General features: G+C 31.1%; 1 protein-coding gene across 1 annotated transcript; it reads right to left on the bottom strand.

Annotated features, from left to right (window-relative positions):
• Window positions 1-1,672: 1,672 nt before the first annotated feature.
• LOC127698973 (melatonin receptor type 1A-like) lies at window positions 1,673-21,018 on the bottom strand. Its single transcript, XM_052202760.1, has 2 exons — window positions 20,903-21,018; window positions 1,673-5,306 (listed from the first exon to the last, which is right to left on the bottom strand). Exon 2 carries the CDS (start codon window positions 4,813-4,815, stop codon window positions 3,718-3,720), a length of 1,098 nt encoding a protein of 365 aa, XP_052058720.1. The 5' UTR covers window positions 4,816-5,306; window positions 20,903-21,018; the 3' UTR covers window positions 1,673-3,717.
• Between the last annotated feature and the right edge of the window lie 1,523 nt (window positions 21,019-22,541).

Here is a 22,541-nt window from a genome sequence, read left to right as displayed (position 1 = left end):
TGGTTTTAAAATGACAAATTTGTAGAATTTTTTTTGTTTCATTACATTACTTTTAGCATTTGGAATTAATAGCAAATATCAAAATTTATGAATGCTTTTGCAGTTGCTGTGTGTTTGAGATGTATGGTTTTATTATGTCAGTTAAGAAAACATTTTATTTTCTCATCAGTAAGTAAATTTATTATTTTTTTTAAATCAAGTTAAAATCTAAAGAACAACATAACAGTACTAGTTCTTGGTAATTTTACAATTTTTGTAAAGTTCATTTTAGATATCTAATTATGATTTATGTTTGTTAGTCTATTTACTAATAAGATTTTGAGATTTTTCATTGGAACATAAAATCACATGCATGAACAATTAATAAAAGTACATTAATACAATAACTGATTTATACCAATGTTAAAACTCAATAAACAGTCGACACAAATGTTATTACAGTATCCATGGGTACAGAGAAGGCAAAGGGTACACGGAGAGATAGAGCTCGTTTTCTAGACAAGAAATAATGATAATTGGAAATAAGCTGCCATCAAACGACAAAATTATTTACAAAGGAAATAGTAGATAGTCTTTCTTGAAATATCGTCGGAAATAGCACGGTATCTTTAATGAAGTGAAAATAATGACGGCTTTGTTTGTATCTTAATAATTTGTTTTAAGCAATTTGGCATTGATGGCAGGATGCGTTAGTTTCTTAAGTCATTTACCGGGTGTAGAGGGGGGGGACAATTTGGGCTGGACATACAGTTTTATAATTTTCTTATGTTGAAAATCATATGTTGACCTTTTAAGTACTGTTTTGATGGTTTGCTGTCTTAAAGATATTTTACTATAGATAATGTAAGCACTTTTAAGGTTATAAATCAATCATTACACTTTTCTCTAATTTACTTAGGGATAGGTAGTTGTACATATAGATGCATCAATTTTAGTAAGGGGTTATTTTTATAGGATCCGATGGCAGAAATTCTCCGATTAATGTCTCGGGAATATGGTCTCTATTGACCTGATGAAGCTTATTCCAGATACATGTGTCTTGCACACTCACATTGGCATCATTCGTTAATATTCCCTTATCTCAGTATTGATAATTGGTGGCAGTTTATTTATTTGTTTGTCTGTCTGTTTGTTCGTTTGTTTGTTGATTTTTCTATACTTTTATGTTATGTTTGTTAGTATTGTTATTAAGACAAGAAGAGTACAGTGTAACCTTCGTCTCTTTGATCATTGTTCTTAGGTTTATATTACTACCACTGAATCGTTGCAGTTGCTGCTGCTGGTGGATTGACATTCCAAGGTTACCATTCGTTCAGTATACTGGCATTACTAAAATGAAACTATTTTGTTGAAGATTTTTAGTTTATAAATGATTTCCTTATATCACAATATTTAAAAAACAAATTTTTCTGTACTAAATTTTGACAATAAAGATTTATTCAGCATGTTGTCTGACATTTGCAAAGCAACATATGTTTCTTTTCACTGCATCTAAACAACAGTATAAATAAAAATATATCTCCCTATAGGATAGGATGAAATAAGCTCATCGATGAAGATATTTAAGCAATTTTAAAAATAATTCAGTAAACACTGTTTTTTCTAAACATTTTTAAAACTTCTGATGTTAACATAAATCTAAAATGTTTGTTCTGCATTTTAAGAAAAAGAAAAAACACAATTGAAAAGATAAATTTATTTTTATCTGTTTCATAAAAACAGATATTTTTAAGAAAAATGCATGTTTAGCGTGTCCCTTAATGGAATGTATTGTATTGTATTTGTATAAATGAAAACAATCGTTGATGTCTGTTTATTCAGGTAACACTCTATATGATTTATTATATATCAGCCGGAACATTGACAAACACAAATATTTCAAATTAATAACTAATGTACTGTGCAGTTTGTCAGTGGACTGTTAAACAATTTAGTGAGAGATATTTGTTGTTTTAATGAAGTTTCTGTGTGATGTATTTATGCTATTAGACCACCAGAAATTAAATACAGTATGAATTCAACGATACAAGAACACTATTAGCATTGGCGTTAAGTAAGTTACACTACACTTAAAATACCATTGAAAATAGACTTTTTGTTCTCAACAGATGTTCAACGTGAAATAAAATACTCGCAAACAGTTACGTACAATAAACTTGTTAAATTTATTATAAGGCCCGTTGTCACTATCAAAGTTTTCCATCAAGAACTTGGTCAAAGTAAAACTTTGAACAACAAAACTTGGTCAAATTCATCTGTTGTCAATGTTAAAATTTTACATCAAAAACCTGGATAAAGAAAAGGCGGTTGTTCGCTGTTTAAAAAGAGACAAATGGCTCCAATAAACTTCCCATAGAATGACTGCATTGCACTTTCACTGTGTATTACCATTTGCAGAAGACGAATGAGAAATTGTACAAGAGTAGCTGCTTAAAATACACAAAAGTACCTTAAACACTCTCATTTAAGAACTTTACAAATAGAATTTATGATTTCTTTTAAATGTTCAAAGCGATATTCAGTTTCACACTTTGTAAAGTTGAACATCTGATTGAAATAAATTCATCGATCATTTCATTTCTCCGCAGCAATTTCTTTTACTCTTACTTGAAATCAGCCTACTTTTCCTCAAATTTTGCCATAGGTTTTTGTTTTTTAAACAAAACAAAAAAAATGCACCATTCTTAAACTACAAATTGATTGGCTAATTCCCATTAAAGTCCATCCAAGTTTCAAGGAAAATAGGATGAGATTCTATTCCATCAAAGCCCGACAAAGTTTTTGATCAAAGTTTTCTTTGACGGTTGTCACAATCAACAATCCTTCAAAAACTTCGACTTTGATAGTGACAACTACTCTTTAAGAAGTCGGAAAATAAAACTACAAGTGCTGATATATGATCAAGTAATGAACTTTCAATGGTATTTCTAAGCATGTTGTAATACACTAACAGCTGCTGCATACCGTTCTTTTTAATAAATAAAAACATTTGTTGATGATTACCAAAGAATGCTTTAGGCTTTATTTTATATTGCATGCAGTAATGTTTATGTTGTAATTAATATATATCATGGTCTCTATACAGACTTTCAACGGTCAATCGGTCAATAATATTCACAAATCATAATATGTAATATTGCTATTTTACCTGAAGCAATTTATTATCTTTATAGGAATAGCCTTATGGACAATGATGGAAGTCTCATTTGGAGTAAATGGCATTGCTTTACACGAAAGCAAAATAATAAAATAAGATGTACTACATTGGAAATTCAGTTGAATGAAATAAGGAGACGTTTGTGAAGCCAGGGAAGTAATATAATACTTCCATGATGAAGCAAAAAATCGTTGTCTTCAGTTTTATTGTGCTTGGCTACTTGATTTTATACAATATATAATAAATTCTTTTACATGATGACTGAAAATATGTATTTTAAAAATCGAATATAAAATAGATTTTACTATTTTTACTACATTCATTGTTTGAATAAATCATAATATAAGAGCATAGCAAAGGAAATAGTTTTGAATGTTCAATATTTTAAAAAACAACTTTGATCGATTAAAAAACTAATAACCTTTACATCTTAACTTCTTTGATAAATAAAGAATAAATTAACATAAGCTGTTAAATATTTACAAATATATACAAACTGATTGTCAATACAGGATTTCAGTTTTTTTCGGCAATTGAAAATGAGCAAGTCAAAACGATTCTCACACCGCTTTTCCAGGTGAAGAATTCAAGGGTAAATCTTCAGTATCAACACAAGTATCAACGTGAGATAATTTTGAATGCAATGTAATTGGTCCACCATTTTTATTAACATCTACTGGGCGTAGCCCCAAAATCTGGAAACAAGCACTTCGTATTTGTTTATCCATGATGCCGTATACAATTGGATTCGAGCTATTCGCTACAGCAAAAAACACAGTAATAGCTACATAAAAATCTCCATTCCATTGTAGTTTTTTATCAATTGCTCTTGTGATTCCATACGGTAAGTAGCCAACCAGAATCAACAAGAAAATCATTCCAAACATTTTGGTAATTTTGATTTCTCTCTTTAACCATTCTCGCTGTCTTGATCCTCTAAAAGCTCTCGATGACTGATGAACTTTGATGAATATAGCTATATAACATAAAATCAGAATCACCGATGGTAACATCATTAAAAATACAGAAACAAGCAGAGTGAATGGTCCAAAGTCTTTCTTTACAACGCAGCGTATTAGTTTGGGTTCATAGTAAGCCATGCTACCGAGTGAAGGTTGCATTATGAACAACAACGGTACAACTCTGGCAAAAATCAAGACAAAAATGGTGTATGCCTTCTTTGATATTTTCTTGTAGAATGTATTAAATACAACTACGATGAGACGATGTATGGCAATAAGGCCAGTGTGCCATAATGACGAGCCCATCAGCAAAACAGTTAAATGCTGAAGAAGCTCACAAACTAACATATCTGCCGGGAAGGTTCCTAGGAAGTATGACAACAGTACTAAACTGTTGTTAAATCCAAGATTGATTATGTCGTTTATACATAAACTTATGATGAAGATGTTGATAATATTACTCAAGTCCCGCTTGGTGAAACATACTATCATGACTAAAAAATTACCGAACAGACCACAAAGTAGAGCAATCAACATAATAATACCACCAATATACAGCGCCGTATCTGATGGTCCTCTGTTTTCTAGGTTCGTCATGTTGGTTGTGTTCACTGCATATTCAACAGAATTATTGGTAAAGTAACTTGGAAATCCTTCTGGTCTGGAGTTCAATGAAATAGCAGCCATAGTTGACATGTTTTTGACGAATGTCCTTTAAATTAATAAGATGAACTCTAAATGACAGTTTGGTCAATATTAATAAAATGTTCCAATAATTCCAGGTTATAATCCTATTAACTTTCGATATCCCGTTGTTTAACTTTGTGTTTCAATTATCGCTTGTAACAAAATGTAATATAGCAGTAATTATTACAAAAAAATCTATTTTCCCTATTCTAAATCATCTATCGTTATCAACCGCGTTCCAACTGTCTTTTTATGAACGGTTATTCACTATATTTATCAACGCTTTACAATGCAGACACATTCGGTCAAATTAAATGGTCAATTATTTAGTAGCAAATTATATTACTTGCTAGACGAAAAAACTACAAAGTCCTCCAAGTCCACTGTTGTTATTACTGTTATGTAATATTCAACTTGCTTTACGTGCTTTAATCCGTCGTCTGCACCGCCAGATTCCTGCCACTTATCTCCTGTCTCACTATATATACATCAGCTTTGACCTGTTGGTAGAAAATGAAACATAATTTTATGACAAGATAGATGATGCAGTAAACTACATTGATCAATACCTAAAAATCGCTTCATCTTCCTACCAATATCAAAACATTTTTCTACCGAGTTAATATGTTATTTACACTATAACAGTTTCCTAATTATAATCAAATGGGTATTCAAAGAACATTAATCATAGAAGTCTAATTCAATAGTTAAATATCTTACGGTTACTTTTTTCTGTTTTCTTCATCATATTACTCAAGACTTAACATTTATCACTTCTCTGTTTATATATCTATTTTTTCACGACTGCTTGTTCAATAATATATAATCGTTTTTTATTTATTGTTTTTTGGGTCGGTTAATTTTTCTCTTTTGAGTTTCAGGATGTTCAATCAAGTTTTGATTGCAGTAACAGTGGGTAGGTAATTGTTCAAATTTGAAAGTTATCACTGCAAGACCGGGTCGCATGTAACAGAACTGGAAAATGCATTACTTTGATTAAATCGCTTTAAATCAAAAGTTATATTGTCCACAAAAAGACAGATTGAGTCAAGTTCAAAAAGATTAACACAGTGCTCTTTTTTATTGTTAACATTTGAAGAGAAATCTGCTTTTTAAATTACCGTCGACCTTTGCACTCAAAGGTGAAACAACATGTGACCAGTATTCGTATATCTCGAAAACAAAAGAAAGAAAATTTTCGTTATTTAAAGTTGCACATTATTTGATGTGTCAGTTTTCTACTGATTAATGACGATTATTTGTCCTTTATTCTTGGAATTAAAATTTGTGACTATCCTTAGTATATTCTAATTCTGTGCATATATCTTGACAATTTAGTCTCTTTAATATTGAATAGTTTGTGCGCTTCTAATTGTTAATTCCAGTTTCAGAATTTTGCTACACAATAGAACAGTTACTAAGGGTTCGTTGGAAATCCCATTATCACCTTTAATTGGTGCATTGTATTGTATACATTTATCCATCACCTGTTTGCAATTTAAAACGCTTCAGTCGATTTGGAATATCGATTTAATATCATCTGCTTGGTTCAAATTTGAGATGTTGGCAGATGTTCCACGGTAAATTTCAATCTAATACGCGACAAAGCATTTTCCTCTTGTTACTTTTACCTGTGAATCCGAACCTCAAACCATTTTAACCGATGGCCACTGTTCTGCCAACTGAAGCAAAGAAGATTTCTCCAGTATCGACTACTGGTGGAGATACCAATGCAGAGGAAGAAATATTTATCAATCCGTTACCTTATCTTTTTTATACTCTTTTTTTTTTTTAAAGTTCAAGCGTATAATATAAGGATGTGCTAATTAATCACATTTCAGCAGCATAAAATTTTGGTTTAATTTTCGTTGTTTGAAATCTTTTATTGTTAACTTAAAACGCACATGGTATTCTAGATTTGTGCTATTCTATTCAAGTTTTAAATATCATTTGAATTGCATTTAAAAAAAACCCAACTGTTTTAATTGCATTTTAAAATCCCTGAAGGAATAGAAATTATATTTCTTCTTTATTTTCCTTATGTTTTGCTTTGTTATTTCAAAGCATGTATTTCAGTATCTTTTTTTTTTAAATTCATTTGGATATTTCCATTCCTATAAATTATCAGCATCAGTTTCACCATATACTGTGATAAGAATAGAACAAAATCTTTATTTGTAGATATGTCTTGTGATATCTGAGCTGTACTTTCATCGGACAAACCACATCGGCGTTAATGAACTTACAAGGGTGATTTAAAGCTTGATATAGTGTACAGTCAACTGTCTATTGTTGAAGACTGTACGTTGACCTAAAGACGTCCATTATTCTTTGTGTCGTTGAGTTGTTGTCACATTGACGTATAACCTACAACTCCGTTTGTTTAAAAGGATTCTCTACAACCCCATTTTGTCCCATCCCATATTACTAATTCGTCACAAACCAAAATGCCAATCTATTAACCTAAAATGGAAAACATCAGTCCATTGCGCAAAAGTGAATTATCAAGTGTGTTATTGAATTTTGGTTTGTTATGGATTTGGTGCTTAAGTGGATAATGAAATATGCAAGAATTGGTTTGCAGACATAAATTAAAGAATTGGTTTGAAGACAAAGGTCTTTTTTTTAATTTTTAAAATTAAACGATTTACCACTATCCATAAAGTTGTTTAGGTTTGAATATTATCAGACATAAATGATTTTGGATGTGCAGACCCTAAAGCTATATCTTCCATTTAAATCAATGTTCTTGTTGCTCAAACTTACTGTTTCTGTGCAGTGTTTTTAATGACAGTTGTATATAAAAATAAGAAGATGTGGTATGATTGCCAATGAGACAACTCTCCACAACAGACCAAATGACACAGAAATTGACAACTATAGGTCAATGAGCAAAGCCCATACCGCTTGCTCCGCCATAAAAGGCCCCGAAATGACAAATGTAAAACAATTCAAACGAGAAAACTAACGGCCTAAATTATGTACAAAATAATGAACGATAAACAAATATGTTACACAGCAACAAACGACAATCACTGAATTACAGGCTCCTGACTTGGGACAGGCACATACAGTTTAGCTAGTATGAAGGCACCAACCCTCCCCTTAACATGGGACAGTGGTGTAACAGTAAAACACAAGAACAAACTATAAAAATTAGTTTAAAAAGGCTTAACTCATCAGATGGATACAAATAAATGTTCGTCTTTTTGTTGTTTCTATTTTGGCCATGATGTTGTCTATTAGCTACAAACATAACACATCAAAAGACTGAAATTGGTTCTGTTGTTTAAGCACGGTCGGATTGCATATATTAAAAGAGGGGCGAAAGATACCAGAGGGACAGTCAAACTCATAGATCGAAAATAAACTGACAATGCCATGGCTAAAAAATAAAAAGACAGACAGACAAATAATAGTACACAAGACACAACATAGAAAACTAAAGACTAAGCAACACGAACCCCACCAAAAACTGGGGGGGGGGGGGGGGGGTGATCTCAGGTGCTCCGGGAGAGTAAGCAGATCCTGCTTTTATGAATTTATATATTGAGGCCATATATAAATGTAACTGTTATGTTACACTTTGATGATAAAAATAAATGCATTTGATGTTAATATAAAAGTTAATATAAAAAGGCAGTTTTTTTCCCAAATAATGCAATGTCTTCTCGTCTGAAAATTTATATTCAGTGGTAACAAAAGTTGTCAGTTTTATATTTTCTAATTGAATCCGCATTTGATCACCACAAAGCATTGATTGAAGTATTTTTAGACAAATTACAAATCATTTCCTGACAGAGTGTCAAGAGAGTTCTCACAATATCAAAATACCGTCTAAACATAGATCTAAAATGACACACTCTGAGAAGCAATCAAATTTAATATAAAGAACAATCATGGCAAGCAGAAACTTCATACAGATATATCATTTCGAAGCGACTTCTTATCTAGAAATCACGCAACATCATTGACCGTCACAGCAATGCCGCCTACAACAAAAAGTAAATCCCTAAAGAATACTACCAGTCATGTGTTTTATGGTATATCAAGGATCGTATATCAGGGATCAACAAGAACAGAATGTACCAATGTCATGAACTCAAATCATGTGAGACAATGAAGGGCAAAATTAATCAAACATATAGGATAAATCTCGTTTCGTGTGTTAAACCACGTAGTAAATCTTCGAAACCTATCTTAAATGTGGTCTAAAAGTGAGATAGTTTGACATTTATATGCGCACTTTAAAGCATTACAACAGGCAACTAATGTATTAATGTATGGATTTTTTATCGTTCTCATTGCACCGGATTTCTTGCTGATTATTTAATTGTTAACCGTGATGCAATACTAATTTTGAAAGATAAATGGAATTAGATGAAATAGTTTTTGATCGAAACAGACGAAATAAATTAATAATAAAATGCCTTGAAAGTTATTTATACATCCGATAAATCGTTTATATCAAACTTATATAGGACTGATTGTAACTTATGTTCAAGTTGTCTGATATTACAAAAATTTATTGAAAGGCATAATTGCATTCATGTTGGTATGACGTTACACGTTGAGCATCAATATTAAAGGCATTTTCCTTCGATTGAAATCTTTCCAGCTTTCTTATCTTTTTATTATGAATATTTTCAACATAATCATAAAGGAGAAAAAAACTCGCATCCAAGCTATTCCGGACTTTGACAGCAATATAGAAAAAATGATATATAGTATGATTGCCAGTGAGACAAGGATGTAAATGTCACAATGTGGCCTTCAACTCCGTATTATATAGTAAAATCGGTTATAGTAAGCTAATAAAAGGCCAAGGAACAACAAGCTTGGTTTCAGTTGCATTTTACAGTAGGGTCCTCGTTTTATTTTTCAAAAGCTTTTGCGATCACAGATTTATTTCAAAGCTGCTTTTCATCAAACATTTTACAAAAAGGATAATTGATATTTATGATCTGCCTAATTTACTTTAACACTTCAAAAGCAACTGTTACGCAAACAAATTCACAATTCTATTATTGAAGGAAATCATTTTAACGGATTTTGACAATTTGGCTGTTTTAATTAATTTGGATTTCATAGCATGCAGACACTTATGATGCATATCTTATTTTCATATTCAATCCACTTAAAAATGCTGAAATTTATCTATTCACTTTTTTAATAGCGGGCCAAAATGAGGGATGATGCACATTTCTTGTTTCCTTTAATAGGACTTTAAAAATTCTTTGTGTATTTAATCTTCAACCCCCCTCCTTTGTCGAAATAAAAATGGCAGACACCAAATGTTCAGAAGTTATATCGACAGCACTCAAATGAAATACAAGGCAATTTTGAGTACTTTTAAATCAGATCGGTTATATTTTATTTTTAATATTCATTCACGAAACTCTTTTATGTTCTTTTGTCAACAAAAGAAGAAAGCAATATATTTAAAATTTACAAATCAAATAAAGTTAAAAGGTCAAGAACCAGTGTTCTTTTAATACATGTCGATACTTCTCTCTTTGGCTGTTTTCCCCTTAATCTCAAAGTTTACACTAGCAACACTTTGGTTTCGTTCACGATTACACAAAATTCAAAATCCAGAAAACGAAAAGGTAAAAATACTTTTTGTTATTTTATTTAAAACGGCATACCACACATTTTCTTTTGCATGGTTGAAGATTAGAAATGTAAAATTCATTTAGATATGAATAGAAAGATATACTTAGAAATTGTTATCATTTCTTTTGATATTTAAGTAATAGAAATATTCGGCTTTTCTTTTTTATTTCTGAGGAGGTAAACATCCCATTTTACACTTCTTAAATACCCTAGCAAACTCAGTCTTTATCGGCAATTGACATTTTCAATGTAAGATATTTTCTTTGATATTGTCTTAATATTCCTTATCAGAACTCTTACGAAGAAAAATTAAGATGTAAACTTTTCTCAATACGCAAGCATTTAATAACCGGTACTTAAGATATTTTCGTGTCAGTTATACAGAACAAAACATATTACTGTGCAAACTTGGTTATTTCTTCGGAAAAGATTGTTGAATTGATTAGACTTCAAGACTGAGCCATGGGACTTGAATATGTTATGTTAAAGGAACCTTTCTGGTTGATGGTGGATAGCGAGGTTTCCAAAGTTTGATGCGACAATAAATCGCCCGAGTCAGTTTATCTCTAAGGTAACAACCTCCGTTTTATATTCAGAAGTCGGGTCAATCGTTTTCCTAAAAGCAATCAAATTCCAATTATTCATAGAGTAAGGAAATCAAAACCCGATAACAATACAGGACCAATTCGTTTTTCTGGACGTTTATGTAACCTACTAAGTATTTAAGCGATATATTTGTCTGAACGACTACATTTTACGAACAAAACCGATAATTCATTTTTGACAAATAGTGTTTGTTGGAAGAGCAATGTTGTATGTTTGACATTTGAACACAGATATTTCTTGCAGTAAAGATACTATGCAACGCTTTCATTAGAAGTAATGTGACAATATATACAAAATTTAGCAACAATATGTAAAATGTCTCGTCTTTAAAAACATGAATAATTTATACAAATGGTTCGTAACCAAAACAGTGGAATTGGCAGCATATTGACGAAAATGACAGGTGTTGTATTTAATCAATCATTTAACCAAGATTTAGATTGATTTTTGTCTATAGAATTATGCAATATGATATTAAATATATCCGTTAAAGGATATAAGTGTCATATCATATGTTCAGTTATTGTCTACGAATGAGATTGCTTTATTTCACACGACGCATTAAAAGTATCACTGAGCTGAACGCAATTTATAACATTACTTAACCCGAGAACTGTCTAAGGATTAATTCAGTTGAAATAAAAACAAATAGAATTATAAGGTGGGATCAAACTTAAAAACATTTTTTTATTAAATAATACTTTTTGCTATTACAGTTTCTCACTATCTATAATGGATTCTGCAAAAATTATGATTTTTAATAGTCTTTAGAGAAAAGTAAATGTATGACATACATGTTCAGTTATCCCTTATAAAAATGTTTAATCTTCAAGTTGTGTTCAAGGTTGGGGTATTTAAGTATTTCCAATCTGTCCGGCAGTGTTTTTCCTATATAGAGATCGTCTTAAAGGTAGCTTCAACGGATTTACATTTTTATGTTTTACTTGCATCATACTTTTCGGTTCAATGATCAATATTTGGAAACAGAAACCGCCTTAAGGAAGTTTGATCTGTGAAATATACTTTCTTAGAAATTCTTGAGATCAATCACTCACGAAAAGGTTTTGTTTGAAATGGATGTCGATCATTATATATGATGCCCTGTTGGAATTGGAATTCAACGTCCTGCGGCACATATTACATGCATATAAAGACGAGAACATGCATGTTAAGAGGTCTTAATCGGCTAGCTATTTTGTATATTTAATGTACTATAGTTCACAGTCTGCAGGAAGACTTATCACTCTTCCCGGACCCATTATTTTGACTCCGAACCGACCAGTCTTTGATCTTGCTCCAAAATGTCGTCAGCTTAGAAGAGAAGCAGTAAATATCAATTTTCAAGTCTTTGGTTTGACCCGATCGGGTATCAAGCCCACGACCTCCAGAACTCGAGCAAGGGCGCTACCATGAGACCAACGACTCACATAATCAACTACTGACGATTCTGTTTGGCCATTGTACTATATAAAAATAAGGAGATGTTAGCTTGATTGCCGATGAGACAACAACTATCCACCAAATTTCACATGAAGTGGATGTAAGTAGGTATAGGCACGCACGCGGTCTTCAACAATACGAAAAATCCATACCGTATAGTCGGCTATAAAAAGCCCCGACATGAAAAATGTGAAACAATTCAATTGAGAAATCCATATTAAAACGATTCACGAAAAACAAGTATGACAGACATGAACCAACGACAACCACTGAACCCCAGGTTCCTGCGGCTCTTTTCACAAAAAATCTTAAGAGTAAAAAATTCTCGTAAGTCATACACATTTCAGTATAACTTACGATCAATTTTAATCGTAAGATTTTTTGTGAAAAGTATAGTTACTATGCTGAGTTAGAAGGAGCATACCTATATCCAAACAACATGGAAAAAAAAAGATTCAGGGAAACTGACAACAGTCGGAATCGCATCAACACTAGAACGGAATGAAAAAAGGTACGTTGACAGAGTATGCATTCATCAATCAGGATTACGAGAAACGGTTTTTATTCACCCATGAAACTGATGTACGAGCAATCGTTAACTAACATCTTGTTTAACCACTTTCCTTGCATATCTTCCGTATATGAATTTTATGATTTCTTATTCTGAAAATAATGGAAAGTAAAAGATTGATTGATTGGTTGTTGGTGTTTAATGCCATTTTCATTGCTCTTGCTAAATCTTGGCGGCCACTTTAATTTGATGGAGGAAGTCTGACTACCCGGAGGGGACAAACGATAGTCGACAGGAAAACTGACAAACCTGAAAAGTCAATGACCATCTGTTCACAATACTGAAGTTCATCAAACGCATGGGTTCGTGTTACTCAGTCTTTCTATGTTGTGTTTTGTGTACTATTGTTTGTCTGTTTGTCTGTTGGTCTTTTTTAGCCATGGCGTTGTCCGTTTATTATCGACTTATGAGTTTGAGTGTCCCTTTGGTATCTTGCCTCTTTTTTAAATTACATGTAGTGTAAATACAGTAAAAATATCGAAATATATGTTTGTAGACAAACTTATAAATTAATTCCAATAAAGAAAACGGATCAAGTATTTAGAATGTAAAACCATTGTATAGTTCATTGAATTTAATTAGTGAGAGATTATGATTGTATAACAACTTCCAGCTCGATAGTCTTTTTCAAATTATTTCTTAGAACTTTTTATGTCTGACATTTTATGTTTTGTTCCGAGGTGCAATTCGGTTTAAATTTAAATGAAATAAAATTTATTAAAAGTAGTCCTTGAACTTCTCGAGTCTGACATTTTATTTGAAATAGCAGACATATCTAGTTTTTGAAATTGGTTAATATCTTTAATGGATTTTTTTAACGTTTTATGTCGAACAGTTCCTAGTCTTGTTGAACTTTTCAGAAAAACCTTGTTAACCCGTTTTATTCAAGAAAGAGAAATTGTGGAATAATGTAATTTATTAGAATGCGTCGAAAAGAACTCTTCAGTTTGCTAACATTTCACGATGAAAAGACATTTGATTGAAAACTGATAAGATTTGCAGACATTTTAAGACTATAACAGCCCCATATTCCGCTATAATTGGCCAATTGATTGTAAAAATTGAAATTGAATTGACTTTTTCACGGTCAATATAAATATAAGAGGTATCAAATTTTCAAAATGGTTTGATATAAAACATATAATGCAAACAACAGTCAAAAGAATGCTAATGCTATTTTTCCTTTACAAAATCGATAATCAACCTTGGAGAGATGTCGGATCAGTAAAAATTTCCATTTTTCTTAATCACAAGTTACATTGTATAATCATAATGTTTCAATTAAAATGTCACCTCCATTCTTCTTATTCTATATGGAAGTGTAACTGTACTATAAGTGATTAGTAAGGTTAGCTATTGGATACCAGAAAAAATCATTTATTATATTACTGAAACTTATATTCTATCACCAAGTAATATGAGTGACAAAAAAAACATTAAAGTTATTGAAATATCGTTCTCTGTTTCTGCAGGAAGTTGACGAACAAGTGAAATGTCTTAAACTATGTGATAGAGACTTTGACATAACAAAAGTGACGTTAAAAGTAAAATAACAAAAATACCGAACTCAAAGGAAAATTAAAAACGGAAAGTCCCTTGTCAAATAGCAAAATCAAATACTCAAACACATAAAACGAATGGAAAACAACTGTCATATTCATGACTTGGTACAGGTATTTCCTTCTGCAGAAAATGGTTTAAACCTGGTTTTATAGCTAGCTAAACATCTCAGATGTGTGACAGTCGCATAGAATACCATTGCATTGACAACAATGTGTGAGCAAAACAAACAGACATAATAGGTACAAATGTTCAAAGTTGGACTACAGCAGTCAACATTGTGTTATAATCTTAATCACTATAAAAACAAACAACTATGTCAACAAAGAAAAACAAAATGGCGCATAGACACTATATAGACAAAGCACATAATCAAAAATGAAAGACAAGAATACAAAAATGAACATAGCACAATAACACAATGGAGGAATGCATAAAGACCGAGCCACACCAAAAGGATATTACATAAAATTGACTAAACAGTAAAGGTTAAAAATATACAAAGACAAATAAAAAGAACACTATAACACGTAATTAAGATGATAAACAACGTCAGCACCTAGAATCTATTCTTCAAGACCATCATGTATTATCTGTGAAGTTGAAACGGAAAATTTATCAAAAAGGTCTTGGTATCTTCCGATGAATTTTTTTTTAGAAAAAGAACGAGACTTTCTTTGACATAACCCTGGTTCATCAACTTTCTGTTCAGACGATGTATTTAAATTCAAGATCCAGTTGAAGTAACGATGACAGAAAGAAACGCACATTTATTTATATCCCCTTGTTTCATTTCTGCACATAATCTGTTCTGTTGCACTTTCCTATCAAATTGTAAAATATAGAACTGAATTTCATTATTCTGTAATTTTGTTGATGTATTTATGTAAAAAGATTTCAGAATGACAGTATCAGTTTTCCACGTCTTTCAAGTGTTTTTAAGGTGAATTATCTTCGAATTATATACTTTAGATTTCCACGAAGTATGGTATTTTGTCCAATTTTGGCACAAAATTTCCACGTCTCCCTCTATTTGGAAAGCACATAATGGAATTTATTGATACAATTGAATATCATAAATTAAATGATGTTAAAAGAGATATTTTTAGATGTTTGGTTAAATCAACATTGTTTAAAAATACAAATAAACTTTCTCATCATATAACCATATGTATCTTCATAATAGTATGTATTGCATCTAAAGCGAAACCAAGAAGTCAAAGCTCTTTAATTAATTTTTTTTATTCATTTTACTCCTTTCTTTTTTTAGTTTTATACTTTCATTTTGAAACGTGAGTCTAGCGTACAAAATTATAGCCTGATATCGGTGATGAGTATTTTGTACGTCTAAGTGTGACGTTGTTATTGATTCTTTGAAGTTATAAATATCTCCTGGTTATTTGAAAAAAGCGGTGGTTGAACCTTCTCTTCGTCATAAATATTTTGTTACCAATAATGTGCAAAATGATACCTTCTTCTAAGGTATTTCAATCCAACCACGATCCTTTATTTCATTGAACATTGCTGTATCCAACATCGCCCTGAATTAACACAACAGCGGTCATCAAACCGTCGACTAATCATAGTTTTTATTATTAGTTATTGTTATATCTGTTAGTTGCTCATTGATAATTTTTGTAAGTGCTGAATTTGTTGAAACTCATTTCAAATACCAAAATTGTTTCAGAACTGAAATAATATTTTTTATCGCCTACTTAGGTAGTGAATTGTGTTGATATTGAAGGTAGAATTTTGAAACGCAAGTTTGGATATCGAATCTCCAATTTTCAGAAATTGAATCTCAAATGACTTTTCAAATTGTCCGTAAAATAAAAAACTAAAAATGAAAATAAAAGAATTAAATTTTAGCACAATTTTCAACAAGTAAGATTTCTGATTTCGTTTAAGGTATCAAGACCTTTCTTTCATCTAAAATCTTTATTGCTATCAGTTGCTCTATATCTTCATAGAAAAATGATAACTTTGTTACTTTTCAAGGTTATAGAGTATTTTATCGGAAGTTTGTCAGCAAAAAACAAATATATATTTATTTGAAATTACTATTGTGTAAACTAGTAAAAGAACAATTCGGGTTACGATTTAATTCGACTTTAACGAGAGAACCCGAAAGTATAGAAATTGGACCCAGCTTCTCCAGCTGAGTAGTAGGACCTCCTTGCTCCCACAAGGTTCGTTTGTTGTTTTGTGGGATGTATCAAATACATCTAGTATATCAAATTGATTTTTTTAATTTACTGATATTATACCAATTTTAGCTTTTTGTGCTGTCGGGGTTTAAAACACTTATAATCAAGACCAAAGAACGATCAACCTCTTTCTGTGTGGCATTATATGTAATGTGAATATGTGCAAAGCAAAATTTTGACTCCCAACTATCATCCTGTAATCATAATTTAGTTTTGTACTTTAACATAAATTCAGCATCTTTAAAAATTAAACAAATTTTGTTGTTTTGTTAGGTATTTGACCGAATCAGTGCATTTTTTAACCACCTATTTAACTCAATACAAACAGAAAAGACCTTATATAGTCATTGAATAAGTATCATGCAATATATATAAAAAGATGTGGTATGATTACCAATGAGATAACTCTCCACCAGAGACTAAATGGCATAGAAGTTAACATATATAGGTCACTGTACGGTCTTCAACAATGAACAAAACCCATACAGAATAGTAAGCTATAAAAGGCCCAGAAATGACAAACGTAAAAAAATTCAAACGAGAAAACTTACAACCTGATTTATGTACAAAACAATAAACGAAAAACAAATATGATAAACAGCAACACACGACAACCACTGAACTTGGGACAGGCACATACAGAATGTGGCTGGGTTAAACATGTTTGCTGTCGCAAAACCCTCCCTATAACATGGGATAGTGGTGTAACAGTACAACATAAGAACAAACTATAAATATCAGTTGAAAAGGGCTTTACTCATCAGATTGATACACAGCACATTGAAACCCTACCAAAAAAAAAAAAAATACACAAAGTATAGATCTGAGATTACTCGTAGTTACTGAAAACTAGTTCAAAGCCAATAACAAATAATAAAAAAATCATATTTCGAAGACCAGAATATCAATCAGTACTCATCCAACATCCAATGGATTTGGTGTAAAGACGTCATTTACAGTCAGAGAATATATATGCATTTATGTGAGACACTACTGACACAAGTTAGGAGCAGTATATTCAGCGCTCATCAATATGTTTTACCCCGACACATTCACATTATGCATAGATTAAAACTTTTTTTAATGGAAATTAACATTTTATTTTCTTTATATGTCGTTTCATAAACATACATCATATAAAATTAATAGATATATTGTATGCATGATTAAATTAATATATTCATATGATTTATTCTTTACTAGACCAAAAATCTCATCACCTTCGCAAAAATATGCAATTTCTTTATCTAACATCATGCATGGAAATACTTGTTTTGCTTTTGTTGAAATTTTCAACTTATTAGAAGAAAAATGAGTGTATTGGTCTAAATTTCAAGGAAAGCATTGAATCAAAAGATATTTATCATTTTGTTACTCGCCTAATTATTTTATTCTATTAGTTTGACGACCTGGAAAGACATGTAAATAAGTCTTCCAAGTTGAAAATGACGTTATGTTGGTTAGTTCCAGTGATTTTGCCTAAGAAATTTCCTCCCTTCCTAAACGGACTATTGAATTCTTCCATCAAAATCAAATTTCAAGGACAATGCACTACTGTTTTAAAGAAGATTCGAAACATTGCGATATAACCTTTGTTTGTGTTAATCAATTTTCTTGTATGTGTATTCAACCCTATTTTCATTATAACAATCCATGTCTGTACCACTTTAGGATATCTTGGCATGTGTTGTTTTTCTATGTTGTGTTTTGTGTACTGCTGTTTGTCTTTTGGTCTTTTTCCCCCTTTTTTGCCATGTCAGTTTATTGTCGACTTATGAGTTTGAATGCCCCATTGGTATCTTTCGCCTATCTTTATGTTCCTTGTTGTATGTCTTTTTGGGGAGTAGTCGGGTGTTGTTGGTGAGTATGGTCTGTTGTATTGTCCAATATGTGACATATGTGTGGTTATTTCTGTAATCTTTACAAAAAAAATTAAGAATTGTTTGCTGCTAAAAAGACATTTTGCAACTGCTTGATTTAGGCGATAGTTTAGTTCTTCATGAGCAATTTCTTCATCTATTTTATTTACATATAACTTTTAAATGAAACAATCTATGAGCTGACCATTTAAAAGAAAATTGGCTTCAACATATTTATTTCGCTGTAATACTAGACGACAATAAACAAACTAAATAGCAATCCAGCAAATGAGATAGCAACCCAGCTAATGGATAGCAACGTAGCATTAAACAACATTAAAAAATAAAAGACCGCAACTTTGTTTAAATACAAAAAGTTAGTGTCTGCATAATAGGAAGGAGAAAGTTATTATTCCTTGAACTACAAACGTCTTGAAATGTCAATCCACTAAGGAGAACAAATATGGATGATCCCCATACAAATTAAGTACTTAACAAGAGATTTAAAAGCAAAAGTTTGATAGAATTTAGTCATACGAAATACAGAAAAGTCGTGGCGAAGTTTCGTGAAAGACTTAACTCATCTTTGCTTATGATACTGGATTCCGCAAGATTCCTAACACACTATATTTGTTTCTCTTGTCAAACTTTGATAGTAAACGGCCCCTCTGTAATGTCAATGAATATTTCTTACAGCAAAACTACTTGAAATGAGGGGTAACAGGAGATCCTTCAAATCAGACTCGGGACTAGTAGTATCGAGAGGTCAGAGTTTGTTACGTTCACAGCCAAATTGCTGATACTTATTTGTACTGAATCTAACACTTCGGTCTTTTTCCTAGATTGTGCATTAATAATGTTCTATTTTTTAATATCTTTTAAAGTTGATAACTCAAGTAACAATTATGGTACAATATTTAGAAATTCTTATCATTTTCTGACATATTTTTCATACAATTTTTAAACATTCATTTCATCTCATACATTTCATATGAAAAATCCAGAGACAAATTTTGTTCTGTCGATTTTTTTCTTATTCCTTATATTTCAAAATCAAACACACAAACCTAATAGTATCATTACTTTTCCATAATTTTGTTGTATAACTCATTGTCTATTGGATCCTGGAGTATGCATGAAATATTTTCCGCATGACGCTAGTAAAAAACAATTGATCAATCAATCAGTATGTATTGGAAACATCATGAGCTTATTGCATGCATGAAGAATAATTTTTTTTTCATAATTATGTATCGTATAAAGATATATTCCCGATACAACAACTGTTGTGTTAGTATGAATATAAGGAGACGTTGGGTAAATGAAACAGCAACTTCGCAACATAAGTTAACCTTTCAGACATCCAAAATGTCAATATACAATATATGTAAGGCCTTTAAAGCTTTCCGATTCCCATAGTGTGCCACTTCACGTACACCCATGAGGACCAAGGGTAGACTGCATTTGTTTGTTTGTACTAATATCCATTTTGTTTTTTAACTTTCATATTGTATAAAAAGTAATCAGTGATTAGGGCTACGAAAACAAAAGGACCTTGTATACTCTTTGAAAATAATGCAATGTTGAAAACGTGTTTATCTCTTAAAAATGTTAATGTAAAAAATAATCGATCTAAACGAGATAGTAAAACATATTGAAAATAGATAAATCTTACAAAAATGACAAGTTTAAATATTTTTGGAGCGATTAAGTAATGATCAGTTTTATTATTACATAACAAAAAGACAACCAACATATGTTATATATCACACAGATGTTTTTTGTAGTAATAATCATTTGTCAAACGTATTTCTGAAGTGTTAAATTGTCATTATTCTGCTTCTTATTTAAAAAGAAATTCCTTGTACACAATCATTTGGGCATTAATATTTCACTGTTCTCGTTTTTTAAATGAAACTGTAGTTTTTTTCCAATTCAATATGCAATTTATCAACAACAAAAAATTAAAAAGAAAAAGGTGCATACAGAAATGTAATGTGTACAAGTGTAAAGTGTCTGGTGTTCATCATTTAAATCAAAATTTGATAAATTAATTAAATTTTGTTGTAATTATCTGTACATTAAATGAAAACGACACCTGTCAACAGCCGCCTCGAGACTATACATTGTCAAAACAGATTCCGACATGCACGATAATTTTTTTTACCGATTGGGTGACATAATGTCAATATTTCAAATTTTTCCATATTGTTTTATGAAACAAGTTAATAACCTACCTTTTCTTTAGCTAGTAGACTAATTCCATATCTCAAATTTGCGTGCTTCACTGTTTCTATCTTAAAATGGTATTGAACGCCTTGTCAGTAAAAGCTGTAATTACTACGTATTTTAACTTCAGCGTTTCAGATTATTCATGATTACTGTTAAGGCTGCGAGTTAATGAAAGCTGCTAGAGGAACAACATGCTGATTGTATCTAAATCATAGTCGAAATAAACAACTTGTTAAAATCATGTCGTTTTTGTTTGATCTGAAGAGGTTACTGATTTATCCAGTCCAATTGGATGAATTTGTCTCGTCGCTACGTCTTATTTCCATAATGTAAGCTAAGTTGTAAGTACACTGAGCCGTAGGTGTTTGGTTAATCTGTGCATTTCTTAACATATTAAAAATCGTCGTTTTCTATCTTTGAATTGATACTGTAATAAATTGAATTATAGGCAACAGTGGTTTATCGATGTTCAAATCTCATAAATCCATTAAGAAGATACAAATTAATTTGTAAAAAAACAAAAACTGAGGAAACCGTATGAATTCCAGAAGAAGCGATATCGAATGTGTCGACGGGATAACCTGTTGATATTTTATTCATCAACCATGTTGATACTTTTTTTTCCGTTGACATTATATTATCAGAATACAGAACCTCGTTGACATTATATTATCAGAATACAGAACCTCGTTGACATTATATTATCAGAATACAGAACCTCGTTGACATTTATTATCAGAATACAGAACCTCGTTGACATTATATTATCAGAATACAGAACCTAAAATGCTTGAGTATGATGCTCCCCTAAAAGTGTATATTATGTATTATTTTTTTTATCTTTTGCAGTGACTTCGGTGTCATGTAGTTCTTAAATTGATACTTTGTGCTTTCTTATTGTTTTGTCTTTGTTTTGCAAAATGAAGTTGCTATAATTTGGTTTATTTATTCAAATGTTCAGCTATTAAAAGTGGTTTATCGGAACCATATTAAACAGTATTTAATAATAACATATGGAACTTGATGAAAATCGAAATTTCCACTTTTATATGACTTGATTGAATGTACGAAAAGTTTTCACATATATGCTATTGCCAGTACAAAAAGATAACCAAATACCATTGCTCATTATACTTAACAGAATTGCACTTTTATTTCGTGACTGTTTGAATGTGTGAACGTTTTCCTTAGACCAATTATTTAGTAAATTAAAAAAATATATATATTCTCCAATCACGATACTATCTTATAACATTCCTGTGTTCAATTTCTGATCACGATTTAGTGCGTTTGAAATTGGATTCTATCTTCCTCAAATCAAATCTAAAACGATAGCGAGATTTAATTCCTAATGTTCTAATTTTTAAATGTCGAAATATTCCTATTAAACCGAGAATCTGTCAATAGTTACAAGAATTAAAATGGCGCAGCTTGATATGTGTGTAAGAATATTGCTTAATGGCAAGTAATCGTAATCCTGCTATCCCCAAAATCATCAGAAGTTACATGTAGAGAAACGTTTTAAGATTTCACTCATCAATACACAAAAGATTTAATTACTTTACCTTCAATTATTGATTATCTTGATAAGAATTGTTTTCCGATAACTAGTTTGCAATCATAAAATTCCCATTAGAAAGACAT

The sequence above is a fragment of the Mytilus californianus genome, unplaced genomic scaffold (genome assembly GCF_021869535.1).
Source record: "Mytilus californianus isolate M0D057914Y unplaced genomic scaffold, xbMytCali1.0.p SCAF_4, whole genome shotgun sequence".
NCBI lineage: Eukaryota > Metazoa > Mollusca > Bivalvia > Mytilida > Mytilidae > Mytilus > Mytilus californianus.
This window is presented reverse-complemented; position numbering and strand designations above follow the sequence as displayed.

Excerpts from the sequence above, each read along its gene's own strand:
- LOC127698973 (XM_052202760.1), bottom strand. The coding sequence starts at position 4,815 with ATGTCAACTATGGCTGCTATTTCATTGAACTCCAGACCAGAAGGATTT.